Source organism: Marmota flaviventris, chromosome 2 (assembly GCF_047511675.1).
Source record: "Marmota flaviventris isolate mMarFla1 chromosome 2, mMarFla1.hap1, whole genome shotgun sequence".
Taxonomy (NCBI): Eukaryota; Metazoa; Chordata; class Mammalia; order Rodentia; family Sciuridae; genus Marmota; species Marmota flaviventris.
In genome coordinates, this window is record NC_092499.1 from 151156380 (window position 1) to 151183142 (window position 26763).

Genomic DNA, 26763 nt, shown 5'->3' on the forward strand with positions numbered 1-26763 from the left:
GGAGCGCGCACCACGCACGCCCCGCTGTCTGCGAAACCCGCAGGGTGCGCACCGGAGCCCGGCTTCCCGGGTGGAGGAGGCGGTGCGGGCGGCGGCTGGAGCGGCGGGCCACGCACGGCGGCGGCGGGAGCGGCCGGGCACGCACGGCGACGGCGGCGGCGGGAGCCCTGGCCACGCACAGCGGTGGGATCGGGATCCCGGCCACGCAGGGCCACGGCGGCGGGAGCAGGAGCCGGGCGCACACTGCGGCGGCGGCGGCGGCGGGAGCGGCGGGAGCTGTGGCGACGGCGGATGGCCCAGAGCTGATCTATGCGGCGCTTGGAAGGGCTGTGTCTGCGGCGGCGGCGGCGGCGGCGGGGCCCTGCCCGCGAGCGGAGCGGGGACAAGATGAAGTACCAGAAATACCTGACGGTGCTGCAGATGGCCATCGGTGTCACCCCCTCCAACCGCGGCAGCCTCCTGCCGCTCAAGAGGAAGCTGTGGTGAGGGAGGGCGCGGCGCGCGCGGGCGCAGAGCCCCAGCGGGACCGGGCGCTGGGCGCGGGGCGTGGGGCGGGAGCCGGGCCGGGACAGGGGCGGGCCAGTGGCCAGGCCGCGGTGACCCGGCCGACGGCGCTCGGAGAGCGCGGGGTGCAGCAGCGGTTTCAGTCTCCCAGGGCCGAGCGCCGCCACGACCCTCACGGTGCCCAGCGACACGTAGAGCTGCGCGCTGCAGCGAGCTAGCTGCAGGGACTTGCCGGTTGCTGGCACTGGACCGGGCCTCCCTCCCTGTCTGTCCTTTTAGCTCCATACCGGCGAGTTGTGACTCCAAATTTCAAGCCAGGCTTTCTTGGCATACAGACACCAATTTATTATCTTTGTGTATACGTTCTCTGTTTTTTCCCAAAATCCATCTGCTCTTGAGTACATAGTAAAAATGAATTGTTCCCAAGGTAGGAGAAATAAATTGTGAGAATAGAATTGCATTGTCAGAGACTATTATTTTATTTGCATGTTTTCTGGTTCCTTCGACCTGGAAATTGTTATTGAGGTAACGGGGAAAAGAACGCCCTTAATGAAAATATCTGGAAGTTAACCAGACCTGGTTTATATAGTTGATTATCTCTGATTGCATATCGCATTTTGTTAGTTTCTAAATTGCCATATCGCAGCCCCAGTGGCCACCTAGGCATTCTAGTGGCTTGAGATGTAGATTTAAGGTTTTATCACAGAAGAAATAAGTAAAGGGAAGGTGATTACAGAAAAAAAGAGGCCAATAATTGTGATAGTTATTGATGGTTACTAATTAAAACTACTGGTCAGTGCTATCCATAAAGGTTTTTTTTTTTATTCCATTGAACGTAGTTAATTTGATCCTAAGGTTGTAGAGAAAGGAAGGGAGGCTGCTTTTAGGTATTTAGGAAAATTAATTTCTTCTGTGTCAGAAATTAATGATCCAAGATTTTTAAAGATTGATCAGTGAGAAAAAGATGGGTTAAAAAAAAAAAAAAAAGAAGAAGCCCGATAGTAGTCACTTTTGGAGGGAAGGCAACAAATGTGAGCACCAAAATTCAAATTTCATCTGTGCCACGTGCTGTGTGACACTAAGCAAGTTACCAGAGTATCTGTTTCTTTCCCTGTAAAATGAGAATCTTGTTATCTTCCTCAGGGATAATACACAGATCAATTCTGATAATGAATATAACATGTCTACTGCTGTGCCTGGCTGAATAATAGATGCTTAGTAAACATTAATATCTTCCTCCTTGACCTACCACCATTATTTTTATTCTAAAGAAGATATTTTAATTTGATGAATAGAAAGGAATAAACATAGAAGACTAGAGTAGTAAAAATTGAATAAAATGTCTATTAGGGTTGGGTATATAGCTCAGTGGTAGAGTGCTCGCCTAGCTTGTACGAGGCCTTGGGTTTAATCCCAGCACCACAATAAACAAATGAATAAACAAACAAGTATAGGTCACTCCTGTGAAGGAAAGCAAAGTAATATTTAAAGATGATTTCTCAGATTGATGGTGAACACCAGCAGTCTTACCCATACCCTGCATTTCTCCTGATACCTAACACACTATTTATTTTTTACTTATTTTTCATGTATGTTGTTTCTCTCTCTCTCCATCAAAATGTAACTTGCTTGAGGGAGGACTTTTGTCTATTTGGTCCATGACGAAATCCCCTACAATTGATATTTGGCACAAAATAGCGTCTCAATAAATATTTGTTGAGTAAATGGAGAAGTGAATTCTTACTTAAAAATGAATTCTTAATAATGTGTGGCTGAGAATGACCATTACAAAAATCAGTTTTCTTTGTGCTCACTTTAAAGAGATACAAGAATAATATTTAAGAAGCTCCTAGCCATGAGTATTAGCAACATTAAATCACAAAGTTAAGAAACTAAATTTACTCTTTCTCATCATTTGGAGCACTGTTTCTGAAAATACATTTCCCAAACACAGAATTTATGGAGAGAGGCTCTAAGGAAATAAAATTCAGGTAATATTTGTACTGTAATGATTCACATGGAGGCAGACAATAAATTTGGACCAGGGATAAAAACCATCCTATTAAGAGATGGTCTGCAAAAATCTGGTGGATTTGGTGTAACCTTTTTCATAATCTTAGATGAGTGTTTCAGAGTTTCCACTGAATGCTAATTTGCAAAGCTTAATCTAGTTTTTGCAGAGGTAAAATGAAGAGCATACTCTACAAAAACTCTGTTATGGGTATTACTTCTCAACACAATTGGATAGTACTTTTTTTTTAAATTGGTCCACTTATCTCTTATTTCCTCTGGAATTTTTTTCTAGATAGCATTTTAATTTTGTCAATATCATCATAATTGCACATGGAGAGTTTGAGATATAAAGCACTGTTACATGGTTAGAAGATAAGAAGATGTAGGTTCCAACTCCAGAGTGGTGGGGACCTGTAGCAGACATCAGCAACATGTGTGAGACCTTGGAATGCACCGGCATCTGCCCATTTATAAAATATGAGGTCATACTATGAAAATTGTGGTATATATGAAGATTTGTATGGATATGTTTATGAAAATTTGAATTCTCTGTTTCTCTCTTTAAATTATTATAGTCTGCACTAAAAGACGTGGGCTTGCAAAGCTTATACCAGTATAAAAGATGGGATGGGATGATCTAGTGCTTTGTTCCCACACTTCATCTAGTTTGGGCATTTGTGACCATCAGCTTTCTTTTGTGCAGTGTTCCCTGTTTTTGTACTGGACTCCTGAAATCCCTTAAGGAGTATCATATTTTACAGACCAATTTATGTGGAAACTGAAATAAACAGACCTGTGCGCGTTGGTGGAGCCTGTAAGAACCCTCTTCTGCTTGTCCTCTCTTCTTGTCTCCTAGAGACAGAAGTAGGAGTGCATGCAGTGTTTGGTTCTGAATCATCACTGTTTAGGAACCCAGAGGAAGGCCTGCTACCTCTACCCTAGATGGGTAGAAGTTGCTGCAGCCTACTGTTGTCCTTTGGGGGTTTCCTGTGATTACCAATTATGAAAAGCAGTAGGATATTGTATTTGCTAGGGTTGCTGGAACAGATGACCACAGATTTGGTGGCCTTAAACAACAGAAATTTGTCATTTCACAGTTCTGGAGGCCAGAGTCCCAAAGTCAAGGTGTCAGTAGGGCCACACTCCCTTGAGGGCTCTAGGGGAGATCCTTCCTTGCCTCTTCCTGCTCCTGGTAGCTCTTTGTGGCCACATTCCTCCAGTCTCTGCCTCCATCTTTTTTTTTTTTTTATTGTTGGTTGTTCAAAACATTACATAGTTCTTGATATATCATATTTCACACTTTGATTCAAGTGGGTTATGAACTCCCATTTTTACCCCATATGCAGATTGCAGAATCACATCAGTTACACATCCATTGATTTACATATTGCCTTACTAGTGTCTGTTGTGTTCTGCTGCCTTTCCTATCCTCTACTATCCCCCCTCCCCTCCCCTCTTCTCTCTCTACCCCCTCTACTGACATTCATTTGTCCCCCTTGTATTATTTTTCCCTTTCCCCTCACTTCCTCTTGTATGTACTGTTGTATAACCCTGAGGGTCTCCTTCCATTTCCATGCAATTTCCCTTCTCTCTCCCTTTCCCTCCCACCTCTCATCCCTGTTTAATGTTAATCTTCTTCTCCTGCTCTTCGACCCTACTCTGTTCTTAGTTACTCTCCTTATATCAAAGAAGACATTTGGCATTTGTTTTTTAGGGATTGGCTAGCTTCACTTAGCATAATCTGCTCTAATGCCATCCATTTCCCTGCAAATTCTATGATTTTGTCATTTTTTAATGCAGAGTAATACTCCATTGTGTATAAATGCCACATTTTTTTTATCCATTCGTCTATTGAAGGGCATCTAGGTTGGTTCCACAGTCTAGCTATTGTGAATTGTACTGCTATGAACATCGATGTAGCAGTGTCCCTGTAGCATGCTCTTTTTAGGTCTTTAGGGAATAGACCGAGAAGGGGAATAGCTGGGTCAAATGGTGTCTGCCTCCATCTTTACATGTCCTTTTCTTCTGCATCTGTCTTCTCTTCTGTCTCTTATAAGGATATTTGTCATTGGATTCAGGACCACCTGAATAATCTAGGATGATCTCATCTCAAGATCTTTAACTTAATTACATCTGCAAAGTCTCTTTTTCTAAATAAGGTGACAGTCACCCTGCTCTTCAGCAGGTTTGGTAAGAGCCATATAATAATCCTATCTATTCTGAAATGTGAAAAAAAAATTTTAATAATAATGGTATGGTTGTCAACTTTTAATTTTTGCACCAAGTATTTTTAGGAGTGTTTACACTGACCTGGGGTAGAGGAGAAGGGGTTGTCATTTGATTTTCTTCATCTTATAAAAAAGATTTTTTTGTGGTTATTTGAGTCAGTGATTACTGAAAGCCATGCAGCATCAATGTCCTGATTCAAGTAGCCATCCAGTAATCAGATTTTGAAAGTGTTCAAAGCTGCCGTTCATTAAGCTATTATTAGCAACCTATAGAAGTGCTTTGCAAGCATCCTATCATTTAACTTATAGCATCCCTGTGAGGTAGGTGCTGTATTTTCCCAGTCTACAAATAAGGTTATTGACTTGCCCAGAGTCAGGAGGTTTTATGCTGGTTATTGGATTAAAAGACAATGGAGCAGGAAGATGATAGTGTAGGAGGAGAGAACAGCTGAAAATAGGTGTAAGGACCCAGTAGTATTAGTATCTCCATGGGTGTTATATGGACCACTCATGTGTCACACAGGTCTGCCTGCTGGGATGTGAAGGGCTCTAATATCCAAGTCCTTTGTAGTTTCATAATGAGCAAATTATAGATGATTACACATATTATTATTTACAAGCGCAACTAAAGACTATTTGCTATTAATCTAATAAGTGAATCATTAAGGTTTCTGAAGTCTGATACTTAAAAACAAAAGTTAGCATTTTGCTACCTTCTATGAAAGTGTCTTTAGAAGGAGTCAGTGCCTTTTAAAGTCAGCTGCACTTCTGTTCTTCGTAGTATGCCAATGCTCTTGTTCTCACACTGTTGTTTGGGATTCCCCTCTTTGGGGAAGGATGCTTTGCTGTCACTCATTAGCATTATCTTGAGTTGGTGGTAGCTGTCAACTGCTGATAATTTAAACTTCATATCTTATAGAAGCATTGCCACTTTATGAATAGTTTGGTTCTTGCATAACTGCTTCATTTTTACCATCTTGCTGATTTATTTTTGCCCCATTCTTTGTTGTTATTGAATTATTTTCTACTGGAAATTTGAAATGGAATAGAAGGAATACACAAATACAAGGATACCTAATACTCCCCTTGGGCATCGGCTTTGCAAGGATGGGGAGCAGGAGGGCATTCCAGCAGAGGGAGAGTCTGGGAGGGATGGTTGCAGAATGTAAGGAGTTGTGTGCTGTGTATTTTGGATGAGTGAATTTTTTAGATTTCTGTTGGGTTTCAAGGACTTTGCAATGCTGTATTGAAGGTTTAGCAGTCTGTACCTGGATGGCAGCCAGCAACAGGCCAGGCGTTTGCAAGTGTAGGTGTGACATGATTGATAGGGTTGGATTGGTGTTTACCTTTCCCCTTGTGTCCTCGAAATGGGGAATGTACACACAAGGAACAAGAACTAAGTGGTAAACAATTTACTGGGTTGTTAATATCTGGGCAGGTGCCATTTATCACCCACATGAGGACCTTCCAGGAAGCCATGCTGAAGCAGATTGGCCTTCAAGCCCAAGAGGGGATGGTCCTCTCTTCTCTCAAAAGCTAAGAGGGTGGACCCTGGCCTAATAATGTCAGGCAAAGAGAAGGGAAATGAGCAAAAGGAGACCCGAATCCTGGGGTGAGCCTTACCAGGCCATGTTTATTCTGTGGAAGCAGGAAGTGAGATGAGAGGGTGGACCCTGGATTTTTACCTTATGGGCACATTGGCCTGGCCCACAAGTAAAACATGGTCCCATGAGAAACATAGGAAGAGAGTGGAGAGAGAGAGAGAGAGACATTTTCTCCCCAACGTCCCTTTATGGATGGTAAAATGAAATGAAGAATTTAGAAAACTTCACTGTAAGGTAAGTATTGATTTCCCCTTAATTCAAGAGAAAATACAAGGTGCTTATAACTCAGTTCCTAAACGTGTTTCCCTGACATTAAAGGTCATTCCCTGAAATATTTGGGGAACTATCCCCAAAGTCTGTTATTCAGTTCAGATTCATACCATCAGGGATGGGGGAGGGTGATCCCTTGGGATTAGAAAACTCCTACTGTACATCTGAGGGAACTGTCCTTGGTGGCTTTCTGTAACCAAGTACAGTTCTTCTTGCCTGAGTTGTAGATATGCCCCTGTATTCCCTGAGTGTCCAACAGAAACCTGTTGTATAATGTCAAATCGAAGTAAACATGTTGATCTCCCCAGGACCCCTCTTTTCAAAGACAGTAATCAACAAAGGAGAAGCAAAACCTCAAATTCTACTATACTTATAAGATCATTTTTTAAACTGGAGTTAACATTCTCCACAGTTATCTGGATCAATGTTTATTCTTTTCTTTATTCCCCACCAAGGAAAGGGAGCTGGTCATTACTGAGCCATGTTTTTTAACAATTGGCCTCTCACCTTCAAAGAGACTTGGTCAAAGCTTATAAATGAATGATACTACTGTGTAGGAGCCTTAACCAATTCCATCCTCTTTGGGGAACTATAGGCAAGTGGGTCCAGAGTGATCTTCATCTGGTATTTATCCATTCTGCTCATCTGGTCATTAAATACTTTTATTATGATCCTGGTGGGAAAGGGTTTGGTCCATTCTTCTAGTTATATTTATGACTTTTTAGCCTTGTCATTGGATTTAGTATTATATTGAGTTTATTCTGATAAATGTCTTGGCTGCTTGCCATTTGTAAAATTTGGTGTAAGCTCTAGGTTTTAAGCTTATAGGTTTGAAGAAAAGGGAAAATAGTGATGCCTATTAAAGTCAGATGAGAGAAAATCTTATGAAAAATATTAGCCAGATGATTTCATCAAAAAAGTGAACATTATGTTTGCATTCACTTCCTAAAATACGACCATATGATTTAACCAGTGCCATCAAAATAAAGTGAGACAGAAGAAATAAAAGAAAAAAATTGACATGTATATTGTTTTATAATTCTTTCCAATATGTCATCTTTTGAATAAGTTCATTTAAAAATTTAAGTTTATTTTAATTTATCTATAAAAACTTAAAATTGTACATATTTATGAAGTATCATATGATGTTCTGTTACATGTATATGTTGTATAATGTCAAATCAAATTAAACATGTTGATCTCCTCAAACATTTATTATTTCTTTATGGTGAAAACATTCAAAATCATTTCATTTAGCTTTTTCTTGAAATATTCAGTACATGGTTGTTACCTATAGTCACTCTGCTGTGCACATTAGGACTTGTGAACCTTAGTGCCTGTTAATCAACCTTTCCCCATTGCTCCTTGCTCCTACTCTCCTCACCGTCTGGTAACGACCATACTATTCTCAATTTCTATGAGATCGACATTTTATATCGCAGTGTGAGATCATGTGGAGCTTATCTTTCTGTGTCTGGCTTACTTCACTTAATGATCTCTGCTTATATCTATATTGTTGCAGATAACAAGCTTTCATTCTTTTTTATGGCTGAATGGTATTCCATTATGTACCTTACACACTTCCTTTGTCCATGGGTTGGTGAACATTAGGTAGTTTCCCTTCCTTGACTATTGTGAATAGTGCTGCCATGAGCATGGGAGGGCAGCTGTCTCTTCAACATACTGATTTCATTTCTTTTGGATATATACCCAGGAGTGGGATTGCTGGATCATATGGTAGTTGTATTTAAAAAAATTTTTTTAAGAACCTCCATAGTGTTTTCCATAATGGCTGTATTAATTTGCATTCCCACCAAGAACGTGCAGGGTTCCCTGTTCTCCACATCATTGCCAGTGCTTGTTATCTTCAGTCGTTTTGGTCACAGCCTTTCCTACTGGGATGAGGTCATGATTGCATTTCTCTGACAATTAGCTATGTTGAATATTTTTTCATGTACCTGTTGGCTATTTGGTATGTTTTTTTTTCCAGAAAATTTTCTATTTAGGTTTATTGTCCATTCTATTTTTTGTGTGTGTTTTTTGAGGAGGGGTCTCATTGCACTGCCCAAGCTGATCTTGAACTTGTGGGCTTAAGCAATCTTCTGCCTCAGCCTCCCCAGTAGTTGGCATTGGGGTGTACAACACCACACCCATCTTTTTAATTTGGCCATTTATTTGTTTGTTTTTTGCTCTTGAGTTTTGGGAGTTCTCTATACATTCTAGATATTAACTCCTTGTCAGATGTGTACTGTACAGATATTTTCTCCCATCTGTGGGTAGTCTCTTTACTCCTTGATTGTTTCTTTTCCTGTACAGAAAGTTTTTAGTTTGATGTATCCCATTTGTTTATTTTTTCATTTTGTTTCCTGTACTTTTGGAGTCTTGTCCAAAAATTCTTTGCCCATTCCAACGTCCTGAAGCATTTCCCTTTGAATAAAGTTCTTTATTGTTTTTGTGGAAGCTTTTAACTCTGCAGAAAGGAAAATAGGGTTGTAAAGTGTGCTTCTTTTTATATTGAGAATCATGAAAAAGGTAGCATTAAATTTATACTTTGGGATCTGAATCAAAGTGAGAAAATTCAATTAAGTAAAAAAAAAGTTAATTAAAAAGCTTCAGCAAAATTAATGATGGTCTAAATGAAGGTAAAGAATGCTTCTGTGGGCCTGCATTTTTTTTTGGGGGGGGGGATGGGGGTTACTGGGGATTGAACTCAGGGGCACTCGACCACTGAGCCACATCCCCAGCCCTATTTTATATTCTATTTAGAGACAGTCTCACTGAGTTGCTTAGCACCTTACTTTTGCTGAGGCTGGCTTTGAATTCACAATCCTGTCTCAGCCCCCCAGGCTGCTGGGATTAGGGTGTGTGCGACTACTCCGGGTGGACCTGCATTTTTGAGAATTCTGAAATGTAGCTAGTAGATAGAGGTAGGTGGACTGAGAAAAAACCTTGCAGAATCACTGTCCAGAGCATGCACAGGAGACCCTTGCAAAGGTCGGGTGGATAGCAGATGGGGACACTTGGGAAATGAATTGCATGTGATATGCTGGGTTGGCTCAGCCTCGATCCTCACTGTTTGTGCCAAGTAGAGCATAGTGGTGCTGCTTTCTCACCTCCTTAAATATTGAGTGTGGGCACCAGGCCAGAGCCAGGGCTGTTCCCAAGGAGCTACTGAATCCTGCTAACCCAGAGAAGTTTCCTCACAGACCTCCCAGTACCCCATGCTATCTCTCTGCCAGAGTCACTGAAGGCAGGTACAGTAGATGCCACAGGAGGAAAATAGATGTTCTCCAGAACAAACATAAGTGGACAGTATAAGTCACCAAACAGTGGGAGAAACCAGCACCTTGAGAATTACCAAACTGAAAGAACAGAGGAACTAATCCCTGAGAAAATAGAAGAGCATCGGATTAACAGTTATTTTCAGAAAGTTGCAAAAGAACATTCAATCATGAAGGCTAGGCACTTTGAAACTTTTTAATTTTCTCACTGATGGAAAGGAGACTGGTTGAATTGTCAAAACTGATAATCCAATCAACAATTTGGAGGAGTAAGCTAAAGAATTCAAGAAGAGCAAAGGTAAATCGGAAGAGTAAATGAGAAGTTAGGAACGTGGAAACTTTCCAAGGGGAAGGCCGGTTTTAGTAGGAGTGTGGTGGTGCTGTAAGAGAAGTGCCATGAAGATGCATTAATGCCGTTTATTATTTAGAAGAGGTGACAATATTGATGAACCTAGGTGTTGACAGGAAAATATGCTCCCATGTCCTTAAACATCACCTCAGTACTGAAAACAAACACACTTTCTTTCCTTGTCGTTGTTCCCTAAACAATATAGTGTTACAAGTATTTACATAGCATTTATGTTGGGTATTATAAATCCTGAAGAGATAATTTAAAGTATGAGACGGTCTACATAGGTCATATGCAAATACTTCACCTTTTATTTATTTTTTCTTGATACTGAGGATAGAACCCAGGGATTCTACACCCCCAACCCTTTCTGTTTTTAATTTTGTGACAGGGTCTCGCTAAGCTGTCCAGTCTGACCTCAAATTTACAATTCTCATCTTCCTGAGTAGCTGGGATTATAGCCCCGAACCACTGCGTCTGGCATAGCCATGTTATATAAAGGAGTTGCGTATCCACAGATTTGATATCCAAAGGGGATTCTGGAGCCAATCCCCCATGAATACCAAGTGACAACTCTGTGTGTGTGTGTGTGTATGTGTGTGTATTAGCTAGTGTGTGTGTGCCCTAATAATATGTGTAACTTCCAAACTACTAACTGGAGAGGGAAATCAGTCATAGAGCAGTTGGGGACAAGAAAACTCCATCATATTAATAAGGCAGAAAAATAAGAAAGCATTTATAATGGGAATAAAACATAGAAAAAGATGATAGTAATAAATCTAAACATATAAATAAGCATAATTTGAATGGATTAAGTGCATCTCCAAGGATATTTACTCTCAGATTGGGTGAAGAAAAAAAACCACTCTAGCTACATGCCAAGATGTAAAGGTACAATTTAAGGAAAAAAAAAAAGACAGACTTGGAAAGGTTGAAAACATAGGCACACAAAAAGATAAACTAGATAAACATAGAAATGTAAATGGGGACCATGCACTGTAGTGCAGACTTGCAATCCCAGCAAGGGGGCTGGGATTGAGAGGCTGAGGCAGATTGAGAGGCTGAGGCAGGAGGATTCATGAGTTCAAAGCCAGCCTCAGCAACTTAGCAAGGCCCTGAGCAACTTAGTGAAACCTGTCTCAAAACATAAAAAGGGCAAGAAATGTGATTCAGTGCGTAAGGACCCCTGGGTTCAATCTCTGGTACCAAAAAAAAAAAAAAAAAAAAATGTAGATGGGGAAATTATCATCAGATAAAATAGCATAAAATTATCACCACATAAAATAGCTCTAAAATACCATAAAATTAAGGTAAAATTGATCATTGGCACAAAGACTTTCTATATGATAAAACATTAAATCCCTAAGAAAATTTGAATAATAAACATTAAGGCATCTAATCAGAAAGATTTGAAATGTAAAAAGCAAACACCTAACAGACTGACAAAGATTAATTGACAAATCCCTCTTTTTCATGGGAAACTCCACAATAGTCCTTTTTATACAAATCATCAGTTCAGCAAGACAAAAGTATAATGAAGAACACAGAAAAGTTGAGTTATAAAATAATTAAAATATAGAGTTGCCTTTGTATTTAATGATTCACCCAGTGCACATTCTCATGCACTGTTGGTGGAAATGTAAATTGGCAAATTTTGGAAGTCAGTGCCTGTTAACATTTAGAAATCTTCTATCCCTACCCCTGAATTTCCACTTAGGATTCTTTCCTAAGTAAGTATTGAATTTGTCTACAAATATTGTCATGGATATTTGTTGCTTTAAGACTTAATAGCAGGGGCTGGGGTTATAGCTCAGCAGTAGAGTGCTTGCCTCGCACATGTAAGGCACTGGGTTCGATCCTCAGCACCACGTAAAAATAAATAAAGTAAATATATTTTTAAAAAAGATTTAATAGCAAACATTTGAAAGCAAAATAAATGCTCCTCAGCAGGAAAGTGATTGATAAATGATGTTACATCTGTATCATAAAATACTGTTTAGTTATTAAAAAGAAATTGTTCTACATGGGTTATTGTAGTTATTATATAAGTCATATTAAGTGAAAAAATATGGTGCAGGAAAATATGAATAATTTGGTCATCTTACTAAAAAATTCCAAAAGGAAATAAGCACATACATAAATAACATAAGCATTTGTCTGGGAGGTAGTAAAAGGAACTGGTAACAGTAGTTGTCTGGAAAATGGACTGAGGTTTAGGATGAGGGTGAAGGAGGCCCATTTTACTTTCCATTTTCATATCTTTCTGTACTCTTTAAATATTCTAAATATATAGATATTTTCATTCTAAATTACAGGCATACATAAACTTGTCTATTTTATAATAGTCCCTCTTTTTTTTTTTTGTACTGGAGATTGAACCTAGGGGTAATTAACTACTGAGCCACATCTTAGCCCTTTTTATTTTTCATTTTGACCCAGGGTCTCACAAAGTTGCTTAAAGCCTCGTTAAAGTTACTGAGACAGGTCTTGAACTTTCCATCCTCCTGCCTCAGCCTCTGAACTGCTAGGATTATAGGTGCTCACCACCATACCTCGCAAATATTTACTCTTATTCATATATGAATCAAGTTTATTTTGCTAGTAGTCCATTCTGTGCATCTTTTAAAAAGCAATTAGAGGCCAGTGTGGTGGCTTACACCTGTAATCCTAGCAGCTCCAGAGACTGAGACAGGAGGATTGCAAGTTCAAAGCCAGCCTCAGCAACTTAGAGAGAACCTGTCTTAAAATTTGAAAATAAATAAACAAATAAATAAAAAGGAATGAGGATGTGACTCAGTGGTCGAGTGCCCCTGAGTTTAATCCCGGGTACCCCCCACCCCCCAAAAAAAAGGGAAAAAGAAAAAGAAGTTAGAGCTTACAGGCTATGTCTTATGTTATCCCATCTGGTCAACACTTGAAGTATAAAAAAATTAAGAAGTAACAAGGGTTGAAAATTATATGAACGTGGACTGCATTATGAATAGGAAATTCCATCACGATATGAAGACATTGACTTTCATAAACCGTATTTAGAAATCATTCCCATTGCTTTATACATTTTGTCATCTCTAAGAAAATAATTTACAAGTTTCCTTGCAGGTGCCCAGAGCATCTTCTCTCTGACTAGTTTGTTCTAACGCTGCCACCCAGTAGTGACGCAGCAATAAGAGAGCATGTGTCAGTTCTGTGTGTGTGTTTCTATGTATGAACATGTATCCCAGTGTACACTCCATAGATGGATAGCTTAGATTATTTGCTATTTCTTCTTATCTGTGTTTTTTTATTCCAAAATCATGCTGAATTATTGACTGTCATGTTTAAATTTGGAGGAGTTATTTTCATGCTTAACAAAAGCATGCTGAACAGTATCTGTGGATCTCTCCAGTGACAGCTGACTTGTACTGGGTGAACCAGGCTGAGTGCTGCTGGTTAGACCACTGTCCCAAGGGAAGCCAATGCCTGTGAGTTACTTAGGAAACCTCAGTCTAGTTGTAATTGCTTCTTTGATGGTGGCAGAGTTGACTTTTAGTGAATTTTAATGTTGGAATATTTGAACTCTTTCAGGAAGATTCCTACACTACCAGCTGCTAAGAAATATTTAGAAAGAGTATCCGATAGAATGTTTGGCTCTTGGGTTTTTGGTTGAAAAAAGGAGTATGTGTGACATTTCCAAAGCTACCCTCAAGTAAACGCTTACCACTAATTTGAGAAATAGGCTCACCTGTAAATCTGCCTTTTTAAGCAATTTTTCCCCTTCTTCCAGGGTTACTCCATCCTCTGAAAATCCCAATGGTGCTACTTCTAGTGTCAGCCAAGGAAAACCTTCTTTAAGACGAATTAAAGGGAGACTGCACAGAAGCAAAAGTCTTGATAGCTTCGATTTCTGTGAACTCACTGTAAGTGGACTGGTTGATACTTTTCTCATTTTTTAAGGAATGCAAAACTTTTGATTTTTTTTTCATAAAAATATAATAGTCTCATTTGGTGGTCAGCATTTTTTTTTAACTAAAAAATGTTTGAACTAACAGGTTACCAACCAGAATGCTTTCTTAACTGGCATGCACAGGGTATATTTATCATAAATGGTTCATAACAAAGATTCTGTTGGAAAGATGGAGATAAAGAAATTTTTCCTGAATTCTATGAGACATGTTGAATTGAGTAGACTATCCATGTAAATTTCTTTGAATATCACAAATTCATGTTAATATGAACAGAGACTTAAGTATCTGATTAACTCCAAAGATTCAGCTTTCTGGTAGTACCTGAAAGTCGTTATGCCAAAAATTATTAGGATAGATCCCAATTCAGTTAATGATTGCACTTTCTCTCTGTTCCAAGTGATTAACTCTAACAGTCATGTTTTTTGTTCCAGGCCATGTGACATGTTTTTCCTATGGGTGTATGGTAATAAATCAATTTATGTTTCTGAAAGAACACTAACACTGTCAGGCTCCTCTCTATTAAAAGATACACTGTAATGCCATGAAGTACATACTAGAATGCTCTCTGCTTTGAAAAAAGTTTTATTCAGATTTATGTATGTGTTCATTGGCAGATTAATGGATGTTTAGGATGTTTAGAAGAATGTGTGCATTTCTGCCTTTTGAGTTCTGAAAAATTCTGAATTATAAAAGTACTACTGACAAGTGTTGTTTCAAAAAAATGATACCAAATTGCTATCTTTAGTATATGAAACTAAATCCTATCTGCTTTTGAGGATATGACATTTGCATTTCTTACCTATAATTGATAAAAACAAAAGCTCAGTAAATGTGAATGCTTATTTTTTATTTGTTAAGATTTATTTTTTAGCAATTATTTTTATTAAAATAATTGTATTCAATTATTTTGCTTTAAAGTGTTCTTGAACACTTTTATGATACAAGACATAAGAAAGTGAAATGTGATCTATAGGAAAACAATCAATAACTGAGAAAAGGAGTCAGTTTTTGCTAAGTCAACTTAACAGTGAAAGTGACTATTAGAAAACATACAATCAAGTGAATTGTTTCTCAAAAGTAAAGCAATAAATTCACTGAGAAACAAATTTTAATTACGTTTTAAAATATAAAAATGGAGACCAGGCGCGGTGGTACACACCTATAATCCTAGTGACTCAGACATCTGAGGCAGGAGGAACAGGCGTTCAAACCCAGCCTCAGCAACTTAGTGAGGCCCTAAGCAACTCAGTGAGACCCTGTCTCTAATAAAATATAAAAAATGGCTGGGGATGTGGCTCCATGGTTAAGTGCCCTGGTTCAATCTCTGGTACCAAAAAAACCTCAAAGAATATAAAAATGGAAATTGAAATTTTATCAGGTTCTTTTCTCTGATGTTTGATATTATCATTACTGATACATAATCAGGTAATTAATATGAATTGTTGTAAAATACATTTACTTGCTTAACCAGAATCATTCTGGTTGGAGACGAAGTTAAAATTTGTCTAGAACATGACGAAGAAAACTTTACATATCAGTTATCCCTTATCTGAAATGTCTGGGATCAGGCATGTTTTGGATTTTGAATTTTGGCATTTTTACATCTCCATAATGAGATATCTTAGGGTTGGTCTTAGTTCATTTGTATTTCATTTACACTTTATATACATAGATTGAAGGTAAATGTGTACAGTATTTTTAGGTACCTGTGCTTTGACTACAATCTGTTATGTGAGGTCAAGTGTGGAATTTGCCATGTGTGGCAACGTGTTGGTGCTCTAAAAGTTAGGGATATTCAACTGTACTTTGTGTAAGGTTGCCTTCAGTTTCCCACAAATAGAAATGAATATTTAAATGATCAGGAAGTTATCTTTTTATTATAATCAATATGCTTAAAAGTGATTGATAATTTATTCTTTGCCTTGTTCCATAAGACACTTTATCTGGCTAAAGTCTAAGCAAGAAAAAAAAAATAGCACTATCCAGTGGATTTACCATCTACAGAATTCATTTTTTTTTTCTTTTTGATATTCTTTCTTTTGGGGTGTTATTTCAAAAGTAAAGTCTTAGCATGAAGGAAAGGCATTTGACATTGAGGTTAAAAAAGAGGAAAAGTTGGGGGGATTCACAGAAGGTGGATTGCAGGGATGGTCTGTGGTTCTTGTGTGGTGGTATGTGCAGTTGTCTTCATGGACGTTGTTGCTTTCTATTTTGGTTTTCTATTTCTGAAGGGTGGATCAAAAGGCTGGGGACTTTGGCATGTGGTACTCCATTTCTCTTTCATTAAGGGGAATGTACTACGAAATCTAATTATTGCAAAACTCAAGTTTTTCACTATTTAAATTCATTTTCTTTCTCAGGTTTTCACAGTAATGGTGGGGCAGCAATTTATTTTACCCTTTCGACACTTGTAGACTGTTAGACATTTTTACAATGAGTATATTCCATTTTTAGAAAAGTATAAAACTATTTTCCAAACAATAAAAAATATTAATAAAAGAGGAGCTTAAAAGCTTGACTACTTCCACTTCCTACCAAAGCCTATGACAGCACTATAATATCCAAGATACTTAGGGGAATATAACATCTTGGTGTGGGACTAAAAAAGTGATTTTTCCCTATATTTTTAAATTCTGTCGTTTTTTTTTTTTTTTTTTTTAGAAGGCAGTGCTGTGCTTTTGTATTTTTGAGAAGAAACATGGATTACAGAAGGGTTTTATGGGAGGTGAAAGGTGTTTGGGAATAGAGCTCAGTGACAGAGCATTAACCTAGCAAGTACTAGGCCCTTGGTTTTTATCCCAGCATCACAAAAAAAATTAAAAAGAATTGGCTCTCTAATGTAATTAACTTTGTAAATATAATTATGGAAAACCAAGTTTTAAAACCTAAGTCACAACAGTCTAAAGAGAAGATACTTGGTAAAGGATCTGAAATGACTTTCAATTATATAGGAGTAATCTTTGTTCCCTTTAGGAAATAGCTTAGGCACCATAGAGCTCTTTGTAAAGGTCCATCTCATTGAAAAAAGACTGAAAATTTTGTCATTTTTTATACACTATTCTTACAATTAAAAAAATACTTATTTCATGCATGTTTTCCTATGACTGTTAAACAGAGATCCTTAAAATGGACAGACAGTTCATAATCTCCTCTCTCAGTACATATCAAATCTGTGTCACCAAGAGGATAACATATTTTTATTTTACTTTTAACTTTCCTAAATTTTCCAATATTAAAAACAACTTTTCTTGCCTTTGGAAAGGCATAGCAAGTGGGAGCAAGAGATCCACTTGCTATAGTTTCAAGGTCCCAGTTTCTGGCCGAGAACCCTCAGGTTCCAGCTGAGACTATTGGCTTTGATCCCAGGCATCAGATTGATGCCATTTCACTCCTGGGGAGAAGCAATTGTTTCAGCTTTCTCTGTGGGGATTAAATGGGATGGGCATTCTAGTTCATTTTGTAAACCCTACCGCATAATTGATTGGTATCCTAGTTCACTGAGGGAGACTGGCATCTCTCCAGTCTCCCTGGTTCCTTGAGACAGTGTCCGGAGATACTTGGCAAAATTTTCTTAGACAAGTTCTGAACTGGACCAGTCTATTCTGTAGATGTGTTTTGCCTAAAAGACCCAAGCTTTTATTTTTGGTGGGCAAAATGCTATAGAAGTCAGGTGATAGGTTCTCTTTTCTCTGAGGTGGAAAAGTGATATACAATTCTCTATTTGTGAGGGTTTTTTTGTTTTGTTTTGTTTTTATTTTTGTTTTGTACTGGGGATTGAACTCAGAGGCCCTCAACCACTGAACCACACACCCCCAGCCCTATTTTATACTTTATTTGGAGACAGGATCTCACTGCGTTGCCTAGTGCCTTGCTTATGCTGAGGCTGGCTTTGAACTCAGGATCCTCCTACCTCGGCCTCCTGAGCTGCTGGGATTACAGGAATATGCCACTGCGCCCAGCTCCTGTCTGCCCTGAACTTGTATATGACTTTCTTTCTTGGTATTAGTCCTTAAACAATGGAGTACAACAATCATTTACATTGCCTTAGGTATTATAAGGCTTCTAGAGATGATTTAAAATATTGAGGAGGATATGGGAGGATATACATAGGTTATAGGCAAATAGTGTGTCATTTTATATAAGGGGTGTGAACATCACAGACATTGGTGTCCATAGAGTCCTAGAATCAAAAATCATCGGATATGATTTGGAGATGACTATATTGACAATCAATCTGAAGAAGAAATGGGATCCTTTGTCTTTAGATGTAGTTAGTGATTACATTTTCAGCTACTTCCTCTGACTCTGGTGTCATTGCCTGTTGATAGAGTGATCAAGTTACATTTTTACATCTGTCCCCTCCCTTCCTTGGATTCTAAGTATATAGTTAAAGAATTTTAAGGGATAATTTAAAAATTTAATAGATTGCTTGAAATTTTACAGCTTTTCCTAATCAAATTTCCTCCCTAAACTAGGGGAATGAAGTCAGCTGAGTTAAGTTCATTCTATTTGAACTCTAGAATATAAACGTAAGCAATTTATTTCTTTATGTGTATAAGCCTCCATTACTGCTTGTCTCTGCAGACAGATACTACATAAAGTTTTATGCACAATAAGTAGAAATGACGATCCAGTAACAATTTATGGGGATATTCCTTAACCTTACGTGAAAGAAGGATTCAGTCATGATTAAGAAGCTTTTTTTTTTTTTTTTGTCAGGGCTGGGGTTATGGCTCAGCATGTGCAAAGGACTGGGTTTGATCCTCAGCACCACATAACAATAACTAAATAAAATAAAGGTATTGGGTCCAACTACAACTAAATATATATATATTTTTAAATATATTTGGCAAAAAGGATACATACTTCAAAACTTTAGAGCACTATTTGTCATGAGAGGGGAGGATGGATGATAAGAAATTACTTGGAGTGTTACTTTGAGTATACTTTTTGGCCTAATAAGTTGTAATTTGCTGCTCTCTGAATAATAGCTCTCTGGTGTTTTTGGTGATTAGTGAATTTTCATATTTGAAAAGATACTTCTTTCTCCTGACAAAGAGGAATCTCCATGAAGGCTAATAGAAAACATATGTAAGTCTATGAACTTATCAATGATGAAAAATTTCTCCATCTCCCTCTACCTCCAAGGCCTCCAATTGTAAGATCTGTGGGATCTAGAGGGATGTTTTAAAACTCAGTTGCCTCTTCACTTCAACACACACTTTTTTTTTAAGAGAGAGAGAGAGAATTTTTTTTAATATTTATTTTTTAGTTTTCGGCGGACACACAACATCTTTGTTTGTATGTGGTGCTGAGGATCGAACCTGGGCCGCACGCATGCCAGGCGAGCATGCTACCGCTTGAGCCACATCCCCAGCCCAACAACACACACTTCTTGACCTGACTTGGGTTCCTGGTTGGTGAATAAGGAGCTGGGCATTAAAAGCAAGAAAATGATGTAGGAAAGCCTGTGAAGGGATGCTGAGGGCCTGTGTGTCCAGCCTCCCAGTTCTGTGGGAGGGGCTGGCCTCTTCTGTCTGACTCACTTTCACCGAAGTCACTAGCTCCCACCTCACCAGTAGGAGAGCTAGGAAGGAAAAGCATGAGCACTGTGGGCTCCTTCTGCTCGGGGCATACAGCTGCTCCTCGCATCCTGAGCTCCAGTGACGTGGGCAACTTTCCACTCTCTTTATATCCTCTGTCAGGGTAGGTGTTACCCCAAGGACACCAGCAGATCCCCACACTGTGCCCTTGGCTCTTAGTGCCTGTGTTCTTCCCTGATGTGTCATATATTTCAGCTACTCAGGGAAGGGAGTAGTTCTTTTATATTCACACAGATACCACGCATGACAAATTTTATGCTCATGAGATATGTTAGTTGACATTTATTTTCTTGACTGATCACTTTATTAACTGTGACAGCTAAGCAGAAAAAAATTTAGAGACCATTAAATATTAATATAGTTGGGTTTGAGAAGTAAGAGGATATGTAAGATAATATGACTTATTGGACATATGTTGGAGATATGTAAAATGTAATCATCTTACTTTATTTATTGACTTATTTTATAGGGAACATACATATACACTAAGAAATAAGGGGGAGATGGTGAAGGTGTTGGTGGTGAAGGTGAAGGTGGAGGCGTTGGTGGTCATGGAGGTGGCATAAGTGGTGGTAGAAATAGAAGAGGTGGGGGTGTTGATTGAGGAGGTGGTGATGGTGGAGGTGGCGATGTTGATGGAGGTGGTAATGCAGGTGATAAAGGTGGTAGAGTCCTAGTGGTGGCAGTGGTGAAGGTAGAGGTGGAGGTGGAGGTGATTAGTGGAGATTAAAAGGTGGCAGAGGCGGAGGTGATGGTGGTAGAGGATAGTAGATGGTGGTGGTGGAGTAGTAGTGGTGGTGATGGTGGTGGAGGTAGAGATGGTGGGAAACAGTGCATGTGGTAGAAGTGGGGGAGGTGGTGGAGGTAGAGGTGGAGGTGGAGGTGGTGGAAATGGTGAATGTGGAGGTGGAGGTTGTGGATTTAGAGTTAGAGTGAGGGGGGTGAAGGTGGAGGTGGTAGAGGTAGAAGTAGAGATGCTACACGTGGAGGTAGAGGTAGGGGAGGTGAAGATGGAGGTGCTACGGGTGGTAGACATGGAGATGGAAGAGATGGAGATGGTAGGAAAGGTGGTGACTGAGGAGGCAGAGGTGTCAATATTAGAAGTGGAAGTGGAGGCGGTAAAGTGATGGTAGGAATGCAGGAGGTGGATGTGGAGTTGGAGGTGGAGGTAATGGATGTGGGTTTGGGGATGGAGGTGGTGGATGCATCTGCACTCCTCTCTGCATGGATTTCATTGGAAGGTTTGTAACAGTGGGTACAGCAGTTCCAGGCCTCACATAAACACAGATAAGTAGAGAAGAACCAGTGTCTCTTTCTGTGGCTGTCTCTCACAGCATGGGAAGCCTCCTCAAACACTTTCTTACTTACCATTTCTTATGATTGGGCCAGTCTCTGGCCTGGTGAATGCAAAGACTACATTGATTTGCTTAACTAGGTCCTTTGACCAAAGTCTGAGGATCCATAAATTATAGCTCTAAGACTATCAAAAGTACAGTCAAAGAAGACTTTGGTGGGAGCAAATAAATACTTTTCAGGTATCATTACTTCTGGCTGATGGAATGAGAGTCATTTAAAGTATAGGAATGGGAGTTTTTCTTATCTAGCAAGGAGGATGAGGTAGCAGTCCAGCTCTGGTGCAGCTGCCGTGGTATTTCTTAGAGACCCAGCTTTCTCCACCCTTCCTTCTCATGCTGTCAGCCTCAGTCCTCATTTCTTGCATCTCAAGATAGCATCTTGTATTTTTAGCAAGATGAAGGGGGTAAAGGGGCACAAGACACTTTCTCCTAGTTCACTAGCTCTGTCCTTTTAGTTTAGAGAAGATGCCCTCCCCAGGGATATCTTCCTATATCTCCTTGGCAAGAACATGACATATTGTCATGTCAAGCAAGTATTAAAAAATTGGGAGTTTTGGTAGCACAGGCTCCTAAGGATAAAAATCAGATTCTGTTAGTAAGGAAAGAAGAAATGGATACTTTATAGGTAACTTGTGGGATATACTCTACTTATGTACCCCAGTGGTCAGGAATTCATACCTATACTGGCCAGGAAATGCTGCAGTAAAAGCCATATCAGAAGTAGATTAAAATATAGTTGTTTATGAAACAGATATATTTCTGAGGCCCCTGCACTTTGAAATTTATACATTTGTGAGATGGATTTTCCCCTGAGGTTTACAAAGTTTGGGGGCTTATTTCGTTCTCCAGATGAACTGTCTTTCCATGGTTAGTAGTACAGACTCAAGTTGTAGTATATTCCGCCTACCAGTTTGAAATTATGTAATTCTTGGACTGGGGATATAGCTCAGTTGATAGGGTGCCTGCCTCGCATTCAGTAGTCCATAGGTTCAATCCCCAGTACCAAAAAGAAAAAAAAAAGAAAAAGAAAAGAAATTATGAAATTCTTGATGTTTATTCATATTTTGGGGGGAGGTGAGGTGCAGGTACCACGGATTGAACCCAGGGGTAGTTAACTACTGAGCTATGTACCCAGCCCTTTTTATTTTTTATTTAGAGACAGGGTCTCACTAAGTTGCTTAGGGCCTCACTAAGTTGCTAAGGCTGGCTTTGAACTTGCAATCCTCCTGTCTCAGCCTCTGGAGCTGCTGGGATTACAGATAGGCGCCACAATGCCTGGCTTGATGCTTGCTCTTAATCTGGGGCATTTGCATAGTTTCAGGTTTGTTTGTAAAGCGAAGCTTTGTTACTGTCCTTTAAAAAAAAATTTTACTTTTTGGTGTAGATGGACACAACCCTAACCCTTTATTTTTATGTGGTGCTGAGGATCGAACCCAGGTCCAGCCCGTGCTAGGCGAGCGCTCTGCCGCTCTACCGCTGAGCCACAATCCCAGCCCTGTTACTATTCTTTATTGCATTATTTAGATGTACACAATTAAAATTTGCATAAACTGAATTGTGTTCAGATGAAGAAGGCAGCAATGTGTAATACATTTTAGGGGGGAAATGCAGCCAGATTTAAAATGCAAAAAGGGTTTTCATACCTGAAATTGTGTTTTCCGTTAACTCTATGAAAACTTGTGCTATAAAGAACCAGTTGTTCCCTAATTTTTCCCTCGTTCCAAGAAATCTGTTTTACCGTACCACCTTGCAAGATCTCTTATGGTATAATTTATATGTATATATTTCCTCCCCAATTTCAAGCACAAATTATGTCACAAAAACTACGTTTTTTTTTTTTTTTTTTTTTTTGTATAATGCATGGCATAATGTTGAGGGCTTTGTAGAGCTCACTCAGTATTTTTTGAATGAGTGAAGAGATGTGATTAAGTGAATAAATGGCCTTGCTAGTGGCTAGACTGTGCTGGATGCTGAAAATGGAAACGGCAATGAGTTTCTCCCTGTCCTTCGTGTCCTTGACAGTTTTAAAGAATCCTCAACTTAGTTTCATCCAGTGTTTCTTCATGACCGGATTCAGGTCATACATTCTTGGCAGAAATACCACTGAAAACTGAAATGATGCTGTGCTCTGAGTGCCTCACCGCGAGCACAGAGGGAAGCCATCCCGCCATTGTGACGTTCGCCTTGCTAGCCTAGTCATGGTGTGTCTGCCAGACTTCGACATGTTTAATTCACCATTTTTCCACTTGATAATTGATGAATTTTTGTGGGGAGATATTCCAAGATCACACCAGTATTTCTCATTAAGTTTTTAGCCACTTAGCCCTAGACTCCACTGAGGACTCCCAGGTCAAAATTGTGATATTAAAAGGTCCAGTATCTGTTTTCTAATAATTTCTGATTCTTTTTCTTTCTTTCTTTTTTTTTTTTTTTTTTGCTTACACAATATTTCCTTTAACTTCCTAACTTACATGGTAGAAACTTTAATTTTGTTTAGTTTTTTATTTTTAATGTATAGGGAAAAAATAAAAAAAAAAACAGCCCAAACTCTGACTTGCAAAGTAGTCATAGGATTTTCCATAATTGTAGAAAAACTCGAGAAGGATTAACTAAATTCACGAATTGGATTGTAAATTCATATCAGAAAGCCATATCACTTATCTCTTATGTCAAGGGAGAATGCCTGTGTAATCTTGCTCACTTGTGCGTGCTGTCTGTCTCTCTGTCTCTTTGTCATGTAAAATCCCCAACTGCTGTCTTCTGCAGTTTAGACAAAAGCCTGGTGGGCTACTGGTCTGGATTTCACTAGTGTCTTAGCACAGCTCACAGTGATCTTACTTGTTAGGACTTATTCTGCTGCTTGTCTTCTCCATGAGAAAGTTAGCTCTATCAGGACAGGGACCAGGACAGTCTTGTTTTTTTTTTTTTTTTTTTACATCCTTAGTGTATAGCATAGCATTATATCCATATGGCTATTAAGAATTGTTGATTAGGGCTGGGGATGTGGCTCAAGCGGTAGTGCGCTCGCCTGGCATGCGTGCGGCCCGGGTTCGATCCTCAGCACCACATACAAACAAAGATGTTGTGTCTGCCAATAACTAAAAAATAAATATTAAAAAAATTCTCTCTCACTCTCTCTTTAAAAAAAAAAAATTGTTGATTAGCCAACAGAGTATTCTTTTTTGTACACACAAAGTACAAAAGTGTGTGTGTGGTGCTGGAGATTGAACCCAGGGCCTTGTGCATGTGAGGCAAGCACTCTACCCCAGCCCCATAGTATTCACTTTTTTAAAAAGAAAAGAAAAGCAACTTGTAAGGAGAATCTCACAAGTGATCATAAATAGGTCCTCTCCCTAGAGGTCCTTGGTCCCATGGGCTTGCCCTCCCTAGTCCCAATTCACCAAGTGAGAGTCCAGTGTACCTTGCTGGTCCTGCATCTGCAAACTGGATGTGACACCAGAGCCTGCTTTGGTCTGCTCTTAACCCTCTGGAGGGCAGGGGGTGTGCATTGCTGGAGAGGAGAGGAATCTACTGGGATTATCGCCCTCATTAATTTTCCAAAGTGAGAGGAGTCAGAGAGATTTAAAGCTTTTCTGCAGAACAAGAAATCCAGCTATTTATATAACTAGGAATTCCAGAGGTCGGCCTGAATGCAGTCTGCCAGTTGACAACCAATTAGTAGGAGATTTTTGCCTTAATGGTTACCTTCTTCATTAAACTGTGAATGTCCAGATATTTCTAAGAGACTCTTACAGACAGGCAACCTTGCAAGACTCTTGGTTTTTTGAAATGGTCCTAAGTACAATGGCTACAAGTTCTCCATTCTTGTGAATAATGCCAGCCTCCATATTTGTCTAATAGCCTTCCTGGATTGATTTTGCATCTCAGAATTTTGTTTCCATTTTGAACCTGTGCCAGCATTTCTTATCTCTTTAAAGTTTCTTTTCACTAGCAACTGCTAGTTTGGGAGCTTGTTGGCTTTGATTTTAGGCAGGATTTTATTCATTTTTAGGCAAGATTTTCTGAATAGAAAATACAGGTTTTTTTAGAAATTTAGATCTTAATGAAATGAATAGAGAAATTATTATTTCAAAGAAGAGAATGAGGCCTTTAGCATTCTGCCTTAACTTGTGATTCATAAAGTCTCTCATGAAAGCAGTTCCTGAATGCTATAGTTTGAATCTTGAATGTCCCCAAAGGCCCACATGTGGCACTGGTGAGAAGTGGTGAAAGGATTAGGAGGTGCGAGTAAGGTTGGTCACTGGGGTGTGTACTTGAAGGGCATATTGAGGCCCCAGCACCTTCCTCTCTCCCTTTTTACTTCCCAGCTCTGTGAGGTGAGCAGGCCTCCTTCACTACATGTTCTGGCCATAATGCATTGGGCCACCGTAGGCCAAGCAACTGTGCAATGAAATCTTTGAAACTGTGAGTCCAAACTACCCCTGCCCCTGACCCCCCATACTGGGGTTTGAATCCAGGGGCACTTTACCAAATCCCTAGCCCTTTTCAATTTTTAATTTTGAGACAAGGTCTTCTAAACTGTTGACGCTGACCTTGAACTTGCAGTCCTCCTGCTTCAGCTGGTCACTGGGATTACAGGCATGTGCCACTGTGCCTGGCTAAACCTTTATCTTTTTAAGTTGATTATCTCAGGTATTTTGTCACAGTGACAGAAATCTGATTAACACTGGATTTCGCCAGAATCTCTCCCTTTCTAAGGCTTAGATTTGGTTCTTGTTGACTGGGCTAGAGACCAACAGCCACCTTTCCTCTCCCATTTCCCCATTTGACTGCCTGCCTCACAGACTCTACATGCAGATCAAGACACCTCACTCACAACCAGAACATGTCCAAGCTTCATTTTAGGTTCAACTAGGACTCCCCTCCCATTATCTGTCTGTTTCTCTCTCTCACACACACACACACACACACATACACCACTACCACCACCACCATCATCAACCTGTCAACCTTTAACATGGTCAAAATTGAGTAGAGCAGGCAGAGGTGTAAATGAACATTGCTCATGTACTACAGTGGAGGCAGCACAGGATACCTCCGAGGATAACAGAGTGCTCGAAGCTGCTCAGAACAGGAAGCACCACAGAGGAGATAGCCCTTAAAGTGGAACCAGAAGAGCACATAAAACTTTGTTGTGACAGAAATGGGGAGTTGGTCCTGGGGTTGGAGGGAGCAGAGGAGGGGAAATGGAGCTGGAGCCGAGAACTCTCTGCCCTTGGTTATGAACCACAGAGCTCTGAAGAGATGCCCCAGGTGACAGTGGGTGATGTAGAGGGCGAGGGACGGGGCCTCACGCCTCATCCTCCCTTCCAGCCAGAGTAGCTCTGCTTTTTCTGTTTTTACAGAAGGGCGAGGTAGGGAGAAGGATTCTGTTGCCAGTTTTGTTTTGTGAACATGGATTGCTAATGCAGAGCCAGGAAACATCACCAGAGCAGGGGCAGTCAGGCGTAGAGAAATCAGGAGGGAAATTCATGCATAGATGTTGAAGAAGCTGAGGAGGGGAGTTTCCAGGAGGGAACAAGTGATCAGAGACTGTAGACTCAAACATTTGGGGGAGGGCAAAGGCAACGTGGACCTGCCAGTGGTCAGAG

General features: G+C 39.8%; 1 protein-coding gene across 7 annotated transcripts in view; it reads left to right on the forward strand.

Moving 5' to 3' along the window:
- The first annotated feature begins 309 nt into the window (after positions 1-309).
- Tjp1 (tight junction protein 1) overlaps positions 310-26763 on the forward strand; it is a 228627-nt gene continuing 202173 nt past the window's right edge. For all 7 annotated transcript variants that reach the window (XM_027954011.3, XM_071608673.1, XM_027954019.3 and 4 more), the window contains exons 1-2: positions 310-482; positions 14013-14145. In XM_027954011.3, coding sequence (XP_027809812.2) covers positions 310-482; positions 14013-14145 — 306 coding nt within the window. The remainder of the gene's footprint in view (positions 483-14012; positions 14146-26763) is intronic.